Here is a 17,916-nt window from a genome sequence, read left to right as displayed (position 1 = left end):
ACAATAGGAAACATGCCTAATGAAAATTAGATTTCTTTGCATTACGGTAATGACAATGAGAAACACACATAATGAAAATTGTATTTCTTTGCATTACGGTAATGACAATGAGAAACATACATAATGAAAATTGTATTTCTTTGCATTACGGTAATGACAATGCGAAACATGTCTTGTTAAAATTTGATTTCTTGGCATTACGGTACAGCTAGGGAAGACCACCTTTTTCCACCACACAAAACAAATGAATGGCTTTAGAAGACTTTTCATATAATTAAAAGTTTCATAAAAGTAGTCATATGGACAATTTTTATGAAACTTTTATGGGATTTTTTGTCATTTTGGAGCTTATTCACATTCATTATATGAAAAAAAAAACAAAAAAAAACAGCAAACATGTTCTTGAAATAAATCGCCTTTCGTATACAGGGAAAAACTCATATAGGTTTGAATGTAAATTATGATTTTCATTTTTGGGTGTACTATTCCTTTAAAGTCTCAGTGCAGGCTTCCTGAAAGGGTACTGAGTTTCGCTTCTTGCTGAGAACACAACTTCTGCCTGCCAAACACAACTAAAACAACTAAAATTAAATTTCTTTGCATTACGGTAATGACAATGAGAAACATGCATAATTGTATTTTTAATAACGTCACAAATACAAATGTTTTCTTTATACAAAACATAATTTCCTGTTTTCCCCTTCTGATTTGAGGTGCAATGTGACCTGGACATGTTCTTGTTAGCTTTTGTGAGATTTACCAACATACTTCTACACAATGTCACTCTGCCCTTCAAAGCGAGAAAAGTGATTTTTTTTCTTGCCACCTGTGGAGATGACATTCACCCTGAGGTGTTTTTCTCTCTCTCTTTTATGAATGAGAGAAAGGGAGTGAGACAGTCAGCAGTCCCCCGCAACCCTCCATATTTCTGAATCATCAGGGTTTGTCTGACAGCGTCGTAAATCATCCAGCCAATTTTCACCTGTGACTCATCGTATTCCTACCACAAGGGTGAGGGGAAGAGCATCACTGCTTTGTGTGAACATACTTGGCAGAGACTAATAATAAAAACATGGAGCATGTGCAAGTGTGCGATGGACCTTTGTATTTGTAGAGTGTGGAAGCAGTCACCGCTGTGATGGCATGTTGAGGCAATTGGGATAAAGTGAGTAAAGAATGTCACTCTCCAGCTGTGAATTACAGCTTATGAATCCTGGCAATGGAATGTGAAGGTATAAAAGGAATAAAATGAAGTCTATTTTTAGGACTGTTTTTAAGATTTTTGGCATCATGACATTATTTTCATGGCAATGAGCACATTTACACCACACCGCATGTTTTGCTTTTGAGTTTTGTAATACTCTTTCTTCTCAATGACGCAATAGTCATGAATTAAGTAACATATGTATTACTCTGATATAGTATTATTAATTCAATGGTTTTTAAGCATTTCAGCATAAATTACAGGCTGTACAACAAATACCCCCATGATATATAAATAATTACTATTTAAATAATTTATTATTGTTTTTTATTTACATTTAAAAACAAAACTTTGATTTTAGTTCCATTAAATGGAGGTTGTATGCTTAAAGGGATTGTTCAACCAAAAATGAAAATTCTCTCATTATCCACTTAGCCTGATACCATCACAGATGTGCATGTTTGTGTAAAAAATATTCGCTTGAGAAGATATTCACTGATCAACTGGAGCCGCATGGATTACTTTTATGCTGCCTAAATATGACTTTTGGAGTGCTGGCACCCGTGAACTTCTATTATAAGGACCTGACAGAGTTCTATCTTCTTCTAAAAATCTTAATTTGTGTTCTGCTGAAGAACGACAGTCATACACATCAGGCACACCATCAGGGTAAGTGAATAATGAGAGAATCTCATTGTGACATTATTTTCATGGCAATGAGCACATTTTCCACCAAAATCCTCATTATCGTAATGTGTGCAAATATTTTGCTTTTGTATTTTATAATATTCATTATTCTTAATAATTCTCATTACTGTAATACAGTATTTTTAATTCAATGTTTTTTCAATCAGTATACATTAAAGGATGCACAACAAATACATATATATTTAACTTATTTAAATACTTTATGTAAAGTATTTATAATAATTTTTCGCATTCCAGTAATGAGAAAGTGGATTTTTTGTTGTTGTTGCATTACATGAGCATTGGTGTTGAGAGCATAACTGCAAAAAAAAAAAATAGTTTTACTTTTCTGTAATACCTGTAATAAAAATTAACATCTGAAATATATTTATCATAGAAGTCAAGAAGTCTTGAGGTGTTTCTAGATCTACAATTAAATGTATTACGAAAACTATTACCTTTCACGTGCACTGTAATTGCATATGCACCACAAGTTTGTTTCCCTCTGTACAGTCAATGTATATTTTGAACTTATACTACATCTTCAATAAATATTTCTGAGTAATATATCATGACTGATTACCCCATTGTGCTAGAAAAATGACAGTGTCACATATCATGTGAGAATAGAAATCATCTGTGGTATTTTTTGTACTATAGCTTGACAAATGACGCTACATTTATAAAGCCACAAGTTGCAAGCTTAACTGTTGTGTCATTTGCTTTGACTGTGATTATTGCTCAGTGTATGATTTAATGTTCTTATTGTGAAGCCAAGCCAAGCACTTTGAGAAAAAAAAAAACCTTTGTAAACAGCATCCAGTTGTTTGCTTTTCAACATTTTAAGTGATGTTCTGACTACTAAGCATCTGTGGGGTGTTTTGGACACAGTTTAGGTATGTCCAGACTTTGTCCAAACTACTGATAATGATAGTGTGAAAAAACAGTATGACTACACTGTTGACCAATAGCTTATTGCGCATTTTATCAATGCTGTTGTCTCCCACCCAGAAGGGAGTGTCACTTTGGCTGTTTTTAGCAGCAGCACGGCTATATTTGCAACACACCCACTTCGCCACGAAGAGGGCTCGAAGATACGGTGGTAAAGTAATGTTCCCAGCCTCTCTCTCTCTAACCTCAAATAGAATCGACAAAGCGGAGCCACACCTATGCCATTACATGCACCTCTAACCTCGCACTGACAACAAGACATAAAGCAAAATTCAGTGCCTGCAAAGAACGCTATGATCTAAACACCATACTAAGCTCTTGGGAAACCCCTAAAGAGGAATAGAGCAGCAGTCACATTCAAGGCCTTTAAAATTGGCCTGAACATGTCCATTACTAGCCACATTAGGGCTTGTTCCCAGAAGACATTTAAAACCAGACCGGTTTGCACCCAGTTGTTAATCTGTCTGGGTGGCGTCTTTGGCTCAGTTCAGATCCCACAATGTTTTATGTTCTCCTTGCCATCAAACACTGACATAGACAGAGAGGGAGAGAAATAAAACATTCTGCTGGCATCCATTATGATTTTCACTTGTGCAAAGCCGATAGGAGAGACAGAGGATGGGTGGGGTTTTCTCACATGTGCTCACGTTTTCCGGGGAGGAGGTCTATGACTCATTGGCTCCAGGCTGTGGATCTTTGTCTGGAGTCCAACAGAAATCCCACCCCCCAGAGTGAGAGAGAGAGATGCAGTGATTTTGTGTCCTTATTTGCTCTTTCAACACCGCCAACTTGCTAACCATACCACAACATGAGCGTGGAAATGCCATTGGATGCAGACCACCTGGCATGTCATTCTCCTCCCATGTGGACTGTCTGAGTGAACCAAAGTGAACTGAAAAATGTGACGTGCTCTGCTGTGACGAAATTAAAGTCACACACTTCACCTGCTGTGGGGCTTTAAGAGAAGGGGCAACACTCTGAATGTAGCAAGTGAAGTACTTTGGAATGTTTTTCCGCCCTGCCCCCCTCACCATGGCAACTCCAAGGGCTGTGTAAAAAAAGTGCAAGCGTAAAAGTCATCACGTGCGCAACACGACATGAAACAGAACACAGTGGCTTATCACGTTCAGCCTCATTCATTCATTCGACTAGGTCCACATTCGATAAGCTGTGCACATTGTAGTCAGTCAAGAGCAGGTAAGGATAAGCCTCGGGACAAGGAGAAAAATAGAGTGACTGCAGCGCACATTGTATGGCTCCTCAAACACATGTATCGTTGGCTCGTGGTGCATGCAAATGTTTTCACATTGGTCTGTTTGCAGTTGCGAAATAATCAAGTCATGCCAAGTCAATAATCAGTTGACCTAAAAGCATGATAGAAGTCTTAAATGTTCATTCCACATGTGAATTTTATGAAAACATGTCCAGATCTCATTTTCATTTTGAACTATTAAGATAATTGCATTGGGACATTATTTTCATGGCAGTAAGCATAATTTGCCCCCAAATCAAAATTCTCATTATCATAATGCATGCAGGCATTTTGCTTTTGAGCTTTTTGCAATACTCGTTGTTAATGAGGATCCTCATTACTGTTAAACTGTTTTCATAGGACCGAAATTAATTTTTAATCAGCATACATTAAAGGCAGTATGACATAATCCTGTAGCCTTTAGACATTTTTAAACATGACCAGATCATATTGTCACAATATATCTTTATTTGCCATTAAGTTTTTTTTGTGCATTATTTTCATGACAATCAACCCCCTCCCATCCCCTACTGTGCCATGATATATAAATACCATACAATTTAAATAACATATTATTTTCTTTCTTTTACAAAAACAACATTATAGTAAAATTAACTGTAATACAATGCTTTTTTATATACAATCAGCATTAATGAAAAGCACTACAACAAAAATTACACGTATAAATATTTTTAAAATGTTATTAATATATCACTACATATTTTCATTTAAACTAGCTAATATATATTTATAATTTATAATTATGACATGGCCATGTACTTGGTAGGTTTTGTGAAATGCGCATCCATACACGGTTTATCGACTTTTATAGCTAAAGCTATATCATATACTGGCTATATCTTATAACTATCAAAGATCTTACACTCCATCATCCCTAATATATAACATGGAGGTTTATCTCAGAAATCTCTTGCGTCATCCCATCAGAGTTAATGAGGCAAACAAAAAAGTTATAGCGAACCAAAAAAAAAAAAAACGCTCAGAGTTGACGTTCAGTCCGCCTGTTGGAATGACACCGATCCGCGTGTCCACGTGTTTTGGCAATTTGCATTTTATTTTAATATGTAAGCGCGTCTCCCCTATCAGCCGAGGTTGGCTTCAAACGCAAATTCTATTTGTCAGATTCGGGTCTGGACGCGCAAATCGGAAAGCCCTGCGTTTTTGTACCCGCCCATTCAGACACGTTGCCTTGGGAGAAGTAACACGGGGCCACACAACTGCAGTCTAAATCACTGAAAGCACGTACACCTCGATACGGAGACTCTGGCGATTCAGTTGTCTGTGGATTTACTGCTGAAACAAAGGAAAGTGAGACCATTCGTCCCATCCGGCTTGAGGTACGACAAGCGTTTTAAATAATAAGGATCGCTTCCAAAATTGCGTTTTTGTGTTAAAGAAAATTACAGGCACGTTTAGATAAAGAAATATCATTGGGTTTATTTATATGAATGCAAAAGATGTAGAGTCGTGAGTATGCCGAGAGGTGAAGAGGCATCCATCCATCCATTTAGAAAAAGGTGAAAATACAAACTTTAGTGTTGTATAAATATCTAATTTTAATGCTTGCTTATGTGCTGTATCAAACGCCCAAGCAGAAAGTAGTTTTGTTTATGAGTTGTTTTTAGAAATAGTTTTCAGGATTTTTCTACACCCGGCCTTTTTCGCTTGGAAAAAAAATAATGTAATTTCATATATTTGGAAAGGTCAAAATTACGGTGGTCTTGCCTTAAAAGAGTGTATTATGGTGTTGGTCATCATCAGGGCGCCACCCTCACTTAACGACAGGTACATTGATGATATCCGCTAGGTCTTTTGTTTTCTTTTACATCAGATTTAGTATTAATATAACATCATCCAAATGTACGCGGACTCTCACAGACATGCATCTCGCTACTTCCTACATTCAAAATATTGTTCTACATGTCGCTATTAAATTATTGTCACGTGCCCCTTTTCTACGTTTACACTGGGTGCCAAACGTAAACAAAATACAAAACTCAAAAAGCAGCTTTACATTTTTGTCTTTTGTCTACATTTTGTTACAACAAACTAATAACAGGTGTTTTCACGCGCGTCCCAGCTGTCGACAAAACTTGTAAAGGTATCCAATGTATATGAAAGAAGAGTTTGTTCGCACCGTTTCCATATCTGCGGTAGGCCTTAATGCTGCGCTCGCGCGTTTTGTTTGATTAAACTTTTGCCAAACCAGTATTAACAGAGAAAAGCTTGTCAGCGATTACATTTGGACAGGCAGCTCTTTGTGACTGTTATACTGCCAATTAGTCCCATACTTGAGGTACAGCTATTACATGTGTCTTTATTGGCATGGCAAAACGTGTATGTCAAGAACTATTTGCCTCAGCAGTTCGTTTGTTTGCAACGATACTGAGCAGCTGATGCGTGGATTAAATGTCCAAGTGTTGTGAATGTGCGTAGTCACTCTGAAAATGCTTTGCTAGTAGTGATGTATTGTGTTACATGCAGTATATAGTGTTGTTTATAAGCCGAGTCGTGGTCAGAGTTACATTTAAATGTTATCAGACTAATGTCCACCTGATTTTTTTTTTTTAGAAATCGTGATAGTAAAAATGCAGTTTTCTTCCTGGTCTGGCGCTTCAAAATTGCTTCCATTTATGTAACCTGATTGACAGTAATCAGGTTGATTTAGTCATGAAAATATGTTTGACTTGAATCTAATCAGTTAATTTGGTCTTTCCTCATCAAGCACATGTTGTAGATTATCTGACATTTGTTTTTTACAGTGTTTGAGTAGTTTTTGGGTTTGTTTGAAACTATATTTATTAATCGATATGTAATGTTTTAAAAGTGCATCATTTACACCCATTTATTGACACTCCATCTGATTTGTGAGAAGCCCTCCAACCCTTTCCAGTTCATGAGTGGTCCGCAACCTTAAAGAAAGCACTTTTGCAACGTGCTTTTAGCGAAGAATCACTTTGCCTCAGAAGTAACATTTTAAAATGATCGTCAATACTCCATTTATGTATATTCTTCAAGGCATCTCTATTATGAATTAATAAGAACCGATGGAGAGAAAATACTGGGAGTGCTCAAGGCCACAGACCAGCTCATAACTGTGGCCTTGGAATTTATTTCAAACCCCCTCTTTTGAAAGCAAGCCAGCAAAATTATGTATTTTTTTATTCAATCATCATACACCATACATGTGCATTGGAATAGGGAGTGAGCTGCTAATCTATGAATCTAAGCAATTTATTAATAAAGGACTACAGCAGGAATGGCACAAATAAAAAGGCTTCTTTCTAGGGCCATTGTTTGTGTCCCATGGTGTTCACCATGGTTGTGGCATTCTGGTCTCATTGAATAAAAAACAGGGCTTTGAATCTGTCTTTTTATGTCACCTGCTTCTAAACTAACAGACTGCTATGAATGTCTTCAGGGTTTTCAATCTAGATGCAATCAGGGCTAAATCAAATGTGTGTACTACAAAGGTACAAATCTCTTCCTTAGAGACCACAGCTGTAAATATCATAATGTATTTAATTTAGATTAAATAGGTACACTGATTTGTCACTTATATTATGCATAAACAAGGCTAATGTGAAAAAAGTTACTGTTGGATTATTCTTTTAGGGTTTGTTTTAGCATTTTATTGAAGAATCGACGCTAAGAGAAGAATTTTCAAAAGATTACATTGACTTCAATTTATTGTGGTTCTTTATGTTTAAGACAGCATGGTGCTTCAAGTCGTAATATTATAGAGTTCCCGGCAATGTTTGTGAAACAGCAGTAAGTCTTTTTTATGGCTGCTGTTTATCTTTAGTCTGAGACTCAGGTGGTGTGACTGGAAAGCTGGCTGGCCTGAACTAACGTGAATTCAGTATCCCTCTGGATTTTGAGGACGCATGCTTATGTTGGCATGTTTGTCCGCCCGTGTCTGCTTTACTATTAATCTCTCAAATAGGTCTGAAATAGTTCAACACAGTGGAGTCAGTTTTTGTTTTTAATGTTCCAGCCAAAGCAAAACAGTGATCAAGAGAACGTTCCTTCTCTATAATCCAATTACACGCCAGCTCTTGTTCTGTTCAGTAATAATGTTTATTGTTTATGGAAATTAGAGATTAAAATGATCCACCCGGTTTCCCCACAGGTCAGTGATGGTCAGTGCTGGTTAGAACCTGCTTCCGAAGATGTCAGCTTCAGATTCTGACTATTCTATTGACTGGCTGGCCAGTGATGATGAGGACAACGATAGTGAGTTAGAACCAGACTGTACCAAAGCTGCAGGGCAAACCACACTGCCCAAAGCCCGCTCCTCAAGGATCATCCAGGGAGCTCAGTCTTGCCAGTCACTCCCAAAGAGGAATGGCGATAAAGGGGAGGTAAAGGAGAAGGAGAATATGAGCTCTATGGGAAGCTCTCCTGCTTGCTGTGATAGTTCGGACTACTGCAATGATGGTGAGCTTTCTCACCTGGGACGATCCAATTACAGCCGGTGCACCGAAAGTCCTAAAGGCAATAAGAGGCAGGCGCTGAAGAGAACACGGAGCTCCTTGATGTCGGAGCACAGAGAGAGGCAGCTCACAGCTGAGCAAATTGAGAAAAACAGGCTGTTTGCATGCAAGGTGAGACGTGACACTTTTGGCGCAGGGCAGGCATGTGTAATTTGCTGGTATGCCAGTGGAAGAGACGCAGTGTTCTCAAAACCACCCGTATCACCTAAAAGATCATTTTCCACCCAGCAGGATAAATAATTAAAAAAAATAGTCGAAGCAGAACAGCTTCCAGGAAGAGCCCTCCTCCATGTGTTCTTTCTAGGTGAAATGTGAATGAGTCACACAAGTCCATTGAGTCAAATAATTGACTGTTTTTCCCCTTCATAGTTTAATTTTAATGATAATGTATACTATGTCATTGGGACAAATGTGTAAAAGGGAAGATGAGTCACTGTTTTGTATCATAGTGTGCCATTGTTCTTAGGAAATTATGAGTTTTATAAGAAATGTCCTAATTTGAGATGTTTGTGTATGGTAATGTTGAAAATGTAAAGTCGTCATCCAGTATTTTAAATATCTGAACTCAGTTTTGTTTTTCAAAAAATCTCAATGTAAGACAAACAATGTATAATGAACTGTAAAAGAAGGTAATGCTGAATGATGTTCTTTGTGTTTCTCAGTGCTTGGAGCTGCAGTGTTACATTCACCCACTGTCGTCAATCCTTAATGGCCTACGATCAGGCAGATACAGAGAACGTGAGTAATCCCCTGTTTATTCCTACTATTCTTACAGTCAGCATACTACAACATTTACCCTGATCTTCTCAGCTACTTATTGTGTTTTGTCAAAGGTTTGCCTAGTTAGATCATTATAAGCTATAAGTTCCTTTTTTAGGAGAACAGCCAAGCTAGAAGCAGCAGGCCATTGTACAAGAAGTGAGAATTGAGACTGATATGTGTCATAAAAATACATTGTTTGGCATGAGACTACCGAATTGACCAGAATGATTTCCTCTATGTACTCTAAGTGCTGTCTGACAAAACAGAACATGTATGGTTGAAAGAGAGGCGTCTTAAGTCCATGCAAACTGCACAGCTCCAAAAATACCCAAGGGCCTTGACTGAAATACCTAGAGCATGATAAAGAGAAGCTTAAGGTCCTTAATGTCCTAGACTGGTGGGATGAAGTATTTGGAAAAAGTGTAGCTTCCTGCACAAATATTTTTTTTTACTCAACTAAAGAAGCAATTTTTTATGTGAAGTAGTGTGATATAACTGTATGCAACGGTAGAAATATGTATATCCGCTGGGTACAATAAATGATCCAACGGCAAGCAGAAAACCATAGATTCATCTGCAAACTGTGTTGCAGATGGACGCTTCCAGTGTAGAAAGCTTTGATAACTGGATATAATATTGACGTTTTATGTAATACACATTTTATACTTGATTTTGGACTTGAAATTCCAGCAAAAATAAATATATTGTGATCTAATGTTACTGTTATTTATATAAAATTACTCCTACACTGCCCAAAACGAATGTGACCATGATGTGTTGCTGCGATTGTTGTCTCTGTAAAATCTGTACTGTTAGGCATCGCAAAACCTGCTCGAGCCAGACAAACTGTAAAACGCCAACAGGTGGTACTAAAACTTTTGGATCCTAAAAGAGAACTTTATTGGCTGGTTTAGAGCCCCACGTGTTAGAAAACAGGTTGCGCACTAGGAGGACCCGCTTGCGAGTGTTCGGTCTGGGCTCACTGTCAGAGCGAGGGCTCTCTGTGACCCAGAGCTTCCTGTCCACAGAGACAGCGAGTCTACCCTCCCACATGCTTCACAGGAACCCATCTGCTTCACAGACTTAGCTGGCCTGTCAAAGACAATGAGCTGGCACTGCTCGTAAAAAGACCATGTTTAAGCTGTGTCTTCTTTCACAGGCCTCAGCACTTTCCAAGAGAGTGTGGCCATGGACCGCATCCAGAGGATAATGGGGGTCCTGCAGAATCCCTGTATGGGGTAAGTGTCCTGCTGTTTGTCCTTACCTCACATACTGGTAGCTTGAGGGTGGGCTTTAGTATGCACAGCACTCTAGCACAGATCAATTAAATGGATGTTGTGTTCATTTACTACTTGAAGTTGCAATGTTCTTGCAAACCACAATCTATTAGTTGTTGAGCACTGTGAGGGAATTTTGTTTAGGTGCGTGTATATGCACATTAGCGGTAAGCCAAGTTTGAGTTTTCCCTGATTGGTTGCAAATTACTTCTATGCCCTCAGATGTGTCTAAGGAAGCCTTGTGAATGTCTTGGCTCTGAGGGTACAAGTCTCGCAATTCTTGATGCATAGCGGCAGGAGGGATGCTGGTCCAATGCAGACCTGCAACCACAAATCTAAAAGTAGCTGGGCAAGAATAGAATTAAAACCTGGGCTGTTAAAAATGTCCTGCTCCCTTGAGAGTATATCCTGCCATCCGATTGATTAGTCCTCCTAAGGTTAGACCGCATAATTGCTGTGATGTAGTTTTTGGGAGGAGCCTGTGATCCTGTTCAATTGGATGATGTCATAATGGGTCAGGCTGGGCTTAGATGGGTCATTTAATTTTCCTATTAACAGCACCTCGCATGCAACCCAGATCTGTTCTTATTGTATTGCATTGTGCTACTATAAAGTTAAATATTCACATGTTAGTTCAAAATCTATAACATCGAGACCATTGCTGTACTTTTGGCTGTGCTGCAACCTGTACAGCACAAAAATGCACCAGGTGCCAGTTTTAAATGTGCATCCAGCAACTGAAAACCTGGATGATAGGATATTGGGTGGGGTCCTAATTCCATTTGATCAAGGCACTGAGACAAAACTGCCTCTGCTTAAACCCAAGCTGACATAGGCAACCAGGCAGGCACATTGGGGTGTAGCTGCTTCCCCACCAGCAAGCTTAGAATAGGACCCCCCCCCTTTGTTGTGGCTATATTCATTTAAAATGCTGAGAATGGGACCACGACAGATATACTTTTGTCATGTGACTTTAAGTAATCCCCATTAACCATCTGTCGGGGTGGTGTGAGTAAATGGGCACCATGTGCTTGTGTGAGAGTGCGTCTGCACAACTATTTCTTTTCCCGTGACGTGGACGCCAGTCCCCCGCTGCAGGCTTATGTGTCTATATTTAGAGACGAGGGAAACGGTTGCACTCCATGCACGTGTGAGTACAGACATGTGTGAATCAACACAGGAGCTGTTCTCATTTTGAGGAACACGTTTGTGTGTAGGTGTACATGTTTGCATGATGCCGTGTACTTGTGGTTAAGTGCTTTTTCAGATAACCTGCCACCAAACAAGACTTTCATTTTCGGTCACGTCTGACATGGCACATAATAAAACTGTAACTGTAGGAGTCTATTTTTTTAGAACATTTGTGGGTTGCCCAACTTAAATGTTGTTCTTTTTTTTGTGCCACGCAGGGAGAGATATGTCAACATCATTCTGAAAATGGAGGAAATGTTGATGAACTGGTTCCCTCACATAAAACCACAACAAAATGATCAAGCCAACACCGAAGACCTGATGGAGAAGACGAACCCGTCTAAGAAACCCAAGGTAATGCTCTTGTCAGACAACGCTCTCTAAGAGCTGTCACAAACATGTGTAAGTTAAGACTGCCAGCTGATAGAAAAGGAGGGACTAAAATATCCATTATAATATAACCACTGGACTGTAGAAGAGCAGGGCAGATAAGAAGGGATTAAAATAAATGTTTACAGTTGTAGAAGCATTAAATGCGCATCTTATGTTCTTTAAGAACAATGACGGAAATGAACTGGGGCCGATTGCACCAGCTATACATACTTTACAACTTAGCCGAGTTGTAGCGTAAATGGGCACAAAGTCACAATTTACGCACTACTAAATATTTGAGCGTTGCACAATTAAATTTAGGTAGGTCATAACCCTACATAAAAACTATATTTACTGAAGCCTCTGGACAGGAGTAACAGTTGGATTAAAAAAAGACTCACTTAATGACATCAATGAGCTCATGTTTTGGTTGACAGGCTTCAGTCTTATATGATGTATGTATGATGATGTTGGCATTTACACTCGTTTACATTAACGGGAGAAAACATTATGTAAAAAAACGTATGCGACTACGCATTACTTTATGGAGAGTTTACGACCTACTAGTAAAGTCTTACTTTAAGAACAGGTGGTGCAACCAAATTAAGCACTGACTTGGTATTTACTAGTTAGTTTGTATCTAAGCCCTTAGTGTGAACTTTACATCTCAACTTAAGTGAGAACTTACGCACAGCTGGTGCAACCCTACCCAGGTAATTTTAAGAAAGCTTCCAGAGGACAGAGAAAGGTTGGAAAAGACATCTGAACAAAATAACATTTGTAGGCTTATTTTATACCCCTTACAAAAATATACCAATGTAACCATAATTCCTACCAATATACAGTAGTTACAACAATAGAACTATGGTAACTTGATATTTGCCACCACTGGAATTCATTTGAAAGAAAGATTTGGAAAGTTTCTTGCACTGTTTGAAGGTGATCCCATATTCATTTATTTTTATTTTTACAGTCGTTTGAATAATTGTAGCTATGCTATTTTGGCAGAAAATATGGTCACCATGACTTATTTTAGTAAAACTCTTATTTTGTGGCATGATCCTTTTCTCTACATGCCATTTATCAAGTAACATTTTTAAATTCTGTATTTATATTATTTTTAAATAATATATTTATATGGTAAATGATTGTGGTAGACAAATGTGTTATTTACCCTATAAGTAGTATATAAAAAATGAGTTTAATATTATTGCGTATGTATCCTGTGTACTGGTATGTTAAATATAATTTATTGACAGCAAATAATGCATACTATAAAATTGCTCAAAAATAAAATATTTACTTAAAATAGACAAATTTTGAAAAACCACAAAATATTCATTATCCATTGACAAGGCTGTCAGTAGATTTTGAAACTGGCTCAAAGGAGAACATTTGTGGTTGGTGGTATTGGCCTTTCTTTATCGATGGCAAAATATTGGCTAATTTATTGGTCTGGCTCATATAATTGGCCTATAGATTGTTTAGCACAGTCATGTACTTAACTTAAAATTGTTATAGAGTTTAAAGTGCTCACCTTTAGAGCATTTGAAATGGTAAATTAATTCTCTCTTTCAATACTTTACAGTTGTCTCCAGCTAAATCTTCCCTGCTCATCGGGATTGTAAACCCTGCCACCACAAGTGCCTCTTCCATGGGTAGCAAGGCAATGAGAGTCAGTGACCTCACCCCACCTGAGCCCTACTCTGCAGCCAACCTAAAATGGCTCCACACATCACCCATCTGCTCCCCAGCAGCTGAACAGGCTCAGGGGACCGTTCAGAACTTTCTAACAGCCCACAGAGACAAGGACACGACACAGGACAACTCCGTGTCCTCCAGCACAGACCGGCTGTGTAGTGAGACAGACTCTACTCCCAGTCGACTGCCTCCAGGCAAAATTAACGCCCCATGCCTTGAGAGACTGCTTAAATCTACGGAGAGTATCATCACCCAGAAAGGCTCAGTGGGCATGGGTGGAATGGCAGAAGGTAGTTGGTCCTAGTCCTGCGAAAGGGCTCTGGGAGATCAGAGCCTTGCTAGTGCGTGACTGACCCCAACTGGTCTGGAGTCACCTAAATTAGGGGCAATTCCTGCCTCCATTCTAGCCTTGCGTAGAGGAGCAGAACACAACAGAGGGAGTTGAGCTTAGCCCAGCACAACCGAGCAACATGTTGGTTTACGTACTGTAAAGTGTCAGAGTGTGATCTTTGTGTGTGGGGGGTATATTAGTGTACGTCTTATTTTTTCCTTCTGTTGGACTGCAGATGTATCTGTGGGGTGGCGGGGGTGTAGAAGGTTCTATGATGTTGACTCACCTCTGTACTTACCTTTGATAAGGTTTCCTCTAAAGACAAAGCCAAAGGAGAAAACCTCACATGGCGGCAAGATCTGATGAGGCAGTGTATTGGTATCCATGAAAAAGCAAATCTCTAGACAAAACAAAGCAGGCTTTTTTCTTCTTTTTTTTTTTTTTTCAAGAAAGGGAAGGGAAAAGAGGGAAGGTATTTATTCTGGTAACACTTCAGATATTCCAGTGTGTTAGTGATCTCTATTGTAGGTGTGATTGAATGTGAATTTATTGCATTAGTTTGCTCTTTACATCCACTCTAGAGAGTTGATTGATGTGACTGTTACTTCATAGGTTTAAACTTCTAGCTAGGTTTTTGGTACAACGGTTCTACCTCAATCTGACACCAAGTCTCCAGAGGTGTATGAATAGATCATAAGAACATACATACACTCACGTAGACACAGAGAGAGGAAGCCTCAGAGTGCATAAATACAGTGAGCCAAACTTGCCTGTCATGCCGAAATGCTGGGTGCGAGCTGTTCAGCTCGGACTAACCTGGGAGGCTCACTTCAATGGTGGAAACTCCGGAGGATTGACTGGTGCCATTGTAAAGAATGTGAACTGCAATTTTTTTTTTTTTTTAAGCCTCCCAGTTCAAGGGCATATGGTGCCTGTTAATTTGATGTCAAACTGTGCCTCTTCACTGGTTTTGAAGGGAGTGTAAGACTCATCCGGAATACCTGACTCTTCTGAAGGATGTACAAAAACGAAAAATCAGGAACCTTCAAAACTCCTGCCATTCATTTTCTGCTATCAAGTAAATTATTGAAACTCTTGCCAACTACTTCTGTGGTCATGTGAGACAATGACATTCGATTTACCACAGAGCTGGACTAAATTTAAGAGGGAAAAGGTATTAACTGTGTACATATTTGGAAAAGTGCTGTTAATTTACCCATGCAAAGTGGCCTTTATAGTGTAATTTTTATACTTTCAGAAAATAAATGTGGTTAAATTTGTTTGCTGTATTCCATTTGTCTTAAAGCATTTTGTGTTTTAACTGATTACACACAAATGGGTGAATCTCCAGGTCACATTTCACCCCAAATTCAAAATTATTTAGAATTATTTATACCTGTATATAAATCTTAATGGGGTGAAATATTACCTGAAAAGTATTAATGGGTTTCATGAGATTTACATAATGGTTGACCAATGTTTTTCCAATGGCTGATGCTGGTATCTAGAGTGCAGGGTGGCAGATGGGCAACATAATGGTGATAATGTTTCATATAAAATACAATCTAATTATAGCCCATGATACATGCTTATTTATTTTACTCAAATTACTTAAACATTTTTACAAGAATGTGAGCACTCTTAAGGTCCAGAGCCCAGTTGCAGAAACCCCTTAAGAAGACCCTCAGCAAAAATAATCTCAATTATAACTATGAGTCTTCTTAACTTAAAAGGGTTTCTTGCTACTGGGCACAGACTTCTGCTACTTAGCCAAGCATTCGCAGTTATTGCTCAATAGTACTACTACCACAGACACCGATAATATCAAGAAGGCCTATTAATCATGCTGGCTGATAAAGCTGTCTATTACTACACATAAATATCAATACAGCCAACAATGGCTTTTGCTTTTTGTTATGACAGCCAAATGCCAAGCAGGTCCAAGATAAATATTTAATTATGATTTTCCTTTGTTCATTCATAACAAGGAATACCATTTCACTGGGTCTAATTTGGCAGCCCATGCGTATTCATTGTTTTTGGTATTGTACCAGAAGACGACTGATCACAGACCTCTTTGTACACTGATAAGCCACAACATTAAAACCAACCGCCTAATATTGTTTAGGTCCCCCTTGTGCTGCCAAAATAGCACCAACCCATATCTCTCAATAGCATTCTGAGGTGCTATTCTTCTCACCACAATTGTACAGAGCTGTTATCTGACTTACCATAGTCTTTGTCCTTTCAAACCAGTCTGGCCATTCTCTGTTGACCTCTCTCATCAACAAGGCGTTTCTATCTGCAGAACTGCCACTCACTGGATGTTTTCAGTTTCTGGCACCATTTGGAATGAATTCTAGGGTCTGTTATGTGTGAAAATCCCAGGAGATCAGCAGTTACAGAAATACTCAAACCAGCCCGTCTGGCACCAACAATCATGCCATGCTCCAAATCACTGAGATCACATTTTTTCCCAATTCTGATGGTTGCCGTGAACATTAACTGAAGCTCCTGACCCTTATCTGCATGATTTTATGCACTGCTGCCACACGACTGGCTGATTAGATTATCGCAATGATGATTGTTGGTGCCAGATTGGCTGGTTTCAGTCTTTCTGTAACTGCTGAAGTTTAGTGTTGTGGCTGATCGGTGTACTGTACTCATTGACATTCTGATATGAAGACATCTATTCAAATATCAAAGCCACCAAAGCTTTCTAGTCGCTCTCTATAAAAACAACCCCCAAACAAGGCCAACCCATGAGGCAGATCTACGAACACTAAGTCTGAAATATAGCCAGTGTTAAATCACAAATTGACCTTAGAAACAGAATCTATTATCTGTCAAAAGATAGTGAATATACCAGGACTGGTCTCGGATGATTAAACGCCCTTCAGTTTCTGGGAAGGAGGAGGTTGAATGGGGAAACGGAGGCATGCAAAATAAAACCCACATCCTCCGGAGGATAAAGTAAATATTTTTCTGGATAGTGAGTAATTCAAATGTTCTCCCTCCTTGATCCCCCTTCCTTCCATTTCCTTGCTGTGCACAAAATAAAAGGGCACTTATAAAATAAGTCAAGCACCTGGTGCAGTGGCACAATCATTTCTAGTTGCAATTATTGAGAACAGGGTTTATTTTGATCTCTGATGTCAAATGAACTTTTCTACCAATGTCCTTTGGCAGAATAACAAATTACACATTTACTAAAAAGTTGAGTGGAAGTTACAGAGCTATCGGCCTATAATAATTTTTAGGACATGGTGGTTCATGTTGTTATCATCTACAGGTTCTTAGATATGACTGAAAGAGATTGCATTTCAAATAAGTTCAATATAATCTAAGATCAATCCACATAATTTGTGGAATCATTTTTATTACCACAAAAATTGATTTTGTCTTGTCCCTCCTTTTCTTAAAAAAATTGAATAAAAATCAAGTGTTATATAGAGGCACATACAATGGAAGTGAATGGGGTCAATCTGTAAACATTAAAATACACACTGTTTCAAAGGTATAGCCAAAAGACGTTAACAATATGCATGTTACTATGATTTTAGTGTGATGAAATCACTTAAAGTTATATCCAATTCTACAACTTTGTTGCCATGACAATGTTACACCATAAACCCTATAATCACAGTAAAGAACTATTTAAACAACTTTAA

At 38.5% G+C, this 17,916-nt stretch overlaps 1 protein-coding gene across 2 annotated transcripts; it reads left to right on the top strand.

Annotated features, from left to right (window-relative positions):
• Window positions 1–5,311: 5,311 nt before the first annotated feature.
• LOC127638553 (uncharacterized) lies at window positions 5,312–14,690 on the top strand. 2 transcript variants are annotated; one of them, XM_052120130.1, is made up of 6 exons: window positions 5,312–5,452; window positions 8,248–8,722; window positions 9,274–9,349; window positions 10,533–10,611; window positions 12,060–12,195; window positions 13,802–14,690. In XM_052120130.1, the coding sequence occupies exons 2-6, from the start codon at window positions 8,288–8,290 to the stop codon at window positions 14,216–14,218; spliced, it is 1,143 nt and encodes a 380-aa protein (XP_051976090.1). In that variant the 5' UTR covers window positions 5,312–5,452; window positions 8,248–8,287; the 3' UTR covers window positions 14,219–14,690. The 2 variants fall into 2 exon arrangements, with proteins under 2 accessions (XP_051976090.1, XP_051976089.1); XM_052120129.1 differs by lacking the exon at window positions 5,312–5,452 and adding an exon at window positions 5,459–5,632.
• Window positions 14,691–17,916: the final 3,226 nt, after the last annotated feature.

This window comes from Xyrauchen texanus, chromosome 46 (genome assembly GCF_025860055.1).
Source record: "Xyrauchen texanus isolate HMW12.3.18 chromosome 46, RBS_HiC_50CHRs, whole genome shotgun sequence".
In the NCBI taxonomy this organism is placed as follows: domain Eukaryota; kingdom Metazoa; phylum Chordata; class Actinopteri; order Cypriniformes; family Catostomidae; genus Xyrauchen; species Xyrauchen texanus.
This window is presented reverse-complemented; position numbering and strand designations above follow the sequence as displayed.

What these genes read in the sequence shown, in the direction of transcription:
- LOC127638553 (XM_052120130.1), top strand. Translation starts at nt 8,288, where the DNA reads ATGTCAGCTTCAGATTCTGACTATTCTATTGACTGGCTGGCCAGTGAT. An exon ending in ATCAGGCAGATACAGAGAAC is followed by an intron (nt 9,350 to 10,532) that starts GTGAGTAATCCC and finishes CTTCTTTCACAG; the next exon opens with GCCTCAGCACTTTCCAAGAG. An exon ending in CTGCAGAATCCCTGTATGGG is followed by an intron (nt 10,612 to 12,059) that starts GTAAGTGTCCTG and finishes TGTGCCACGCAG; the next exon opens with GGAGAGATATGTCAACATCA.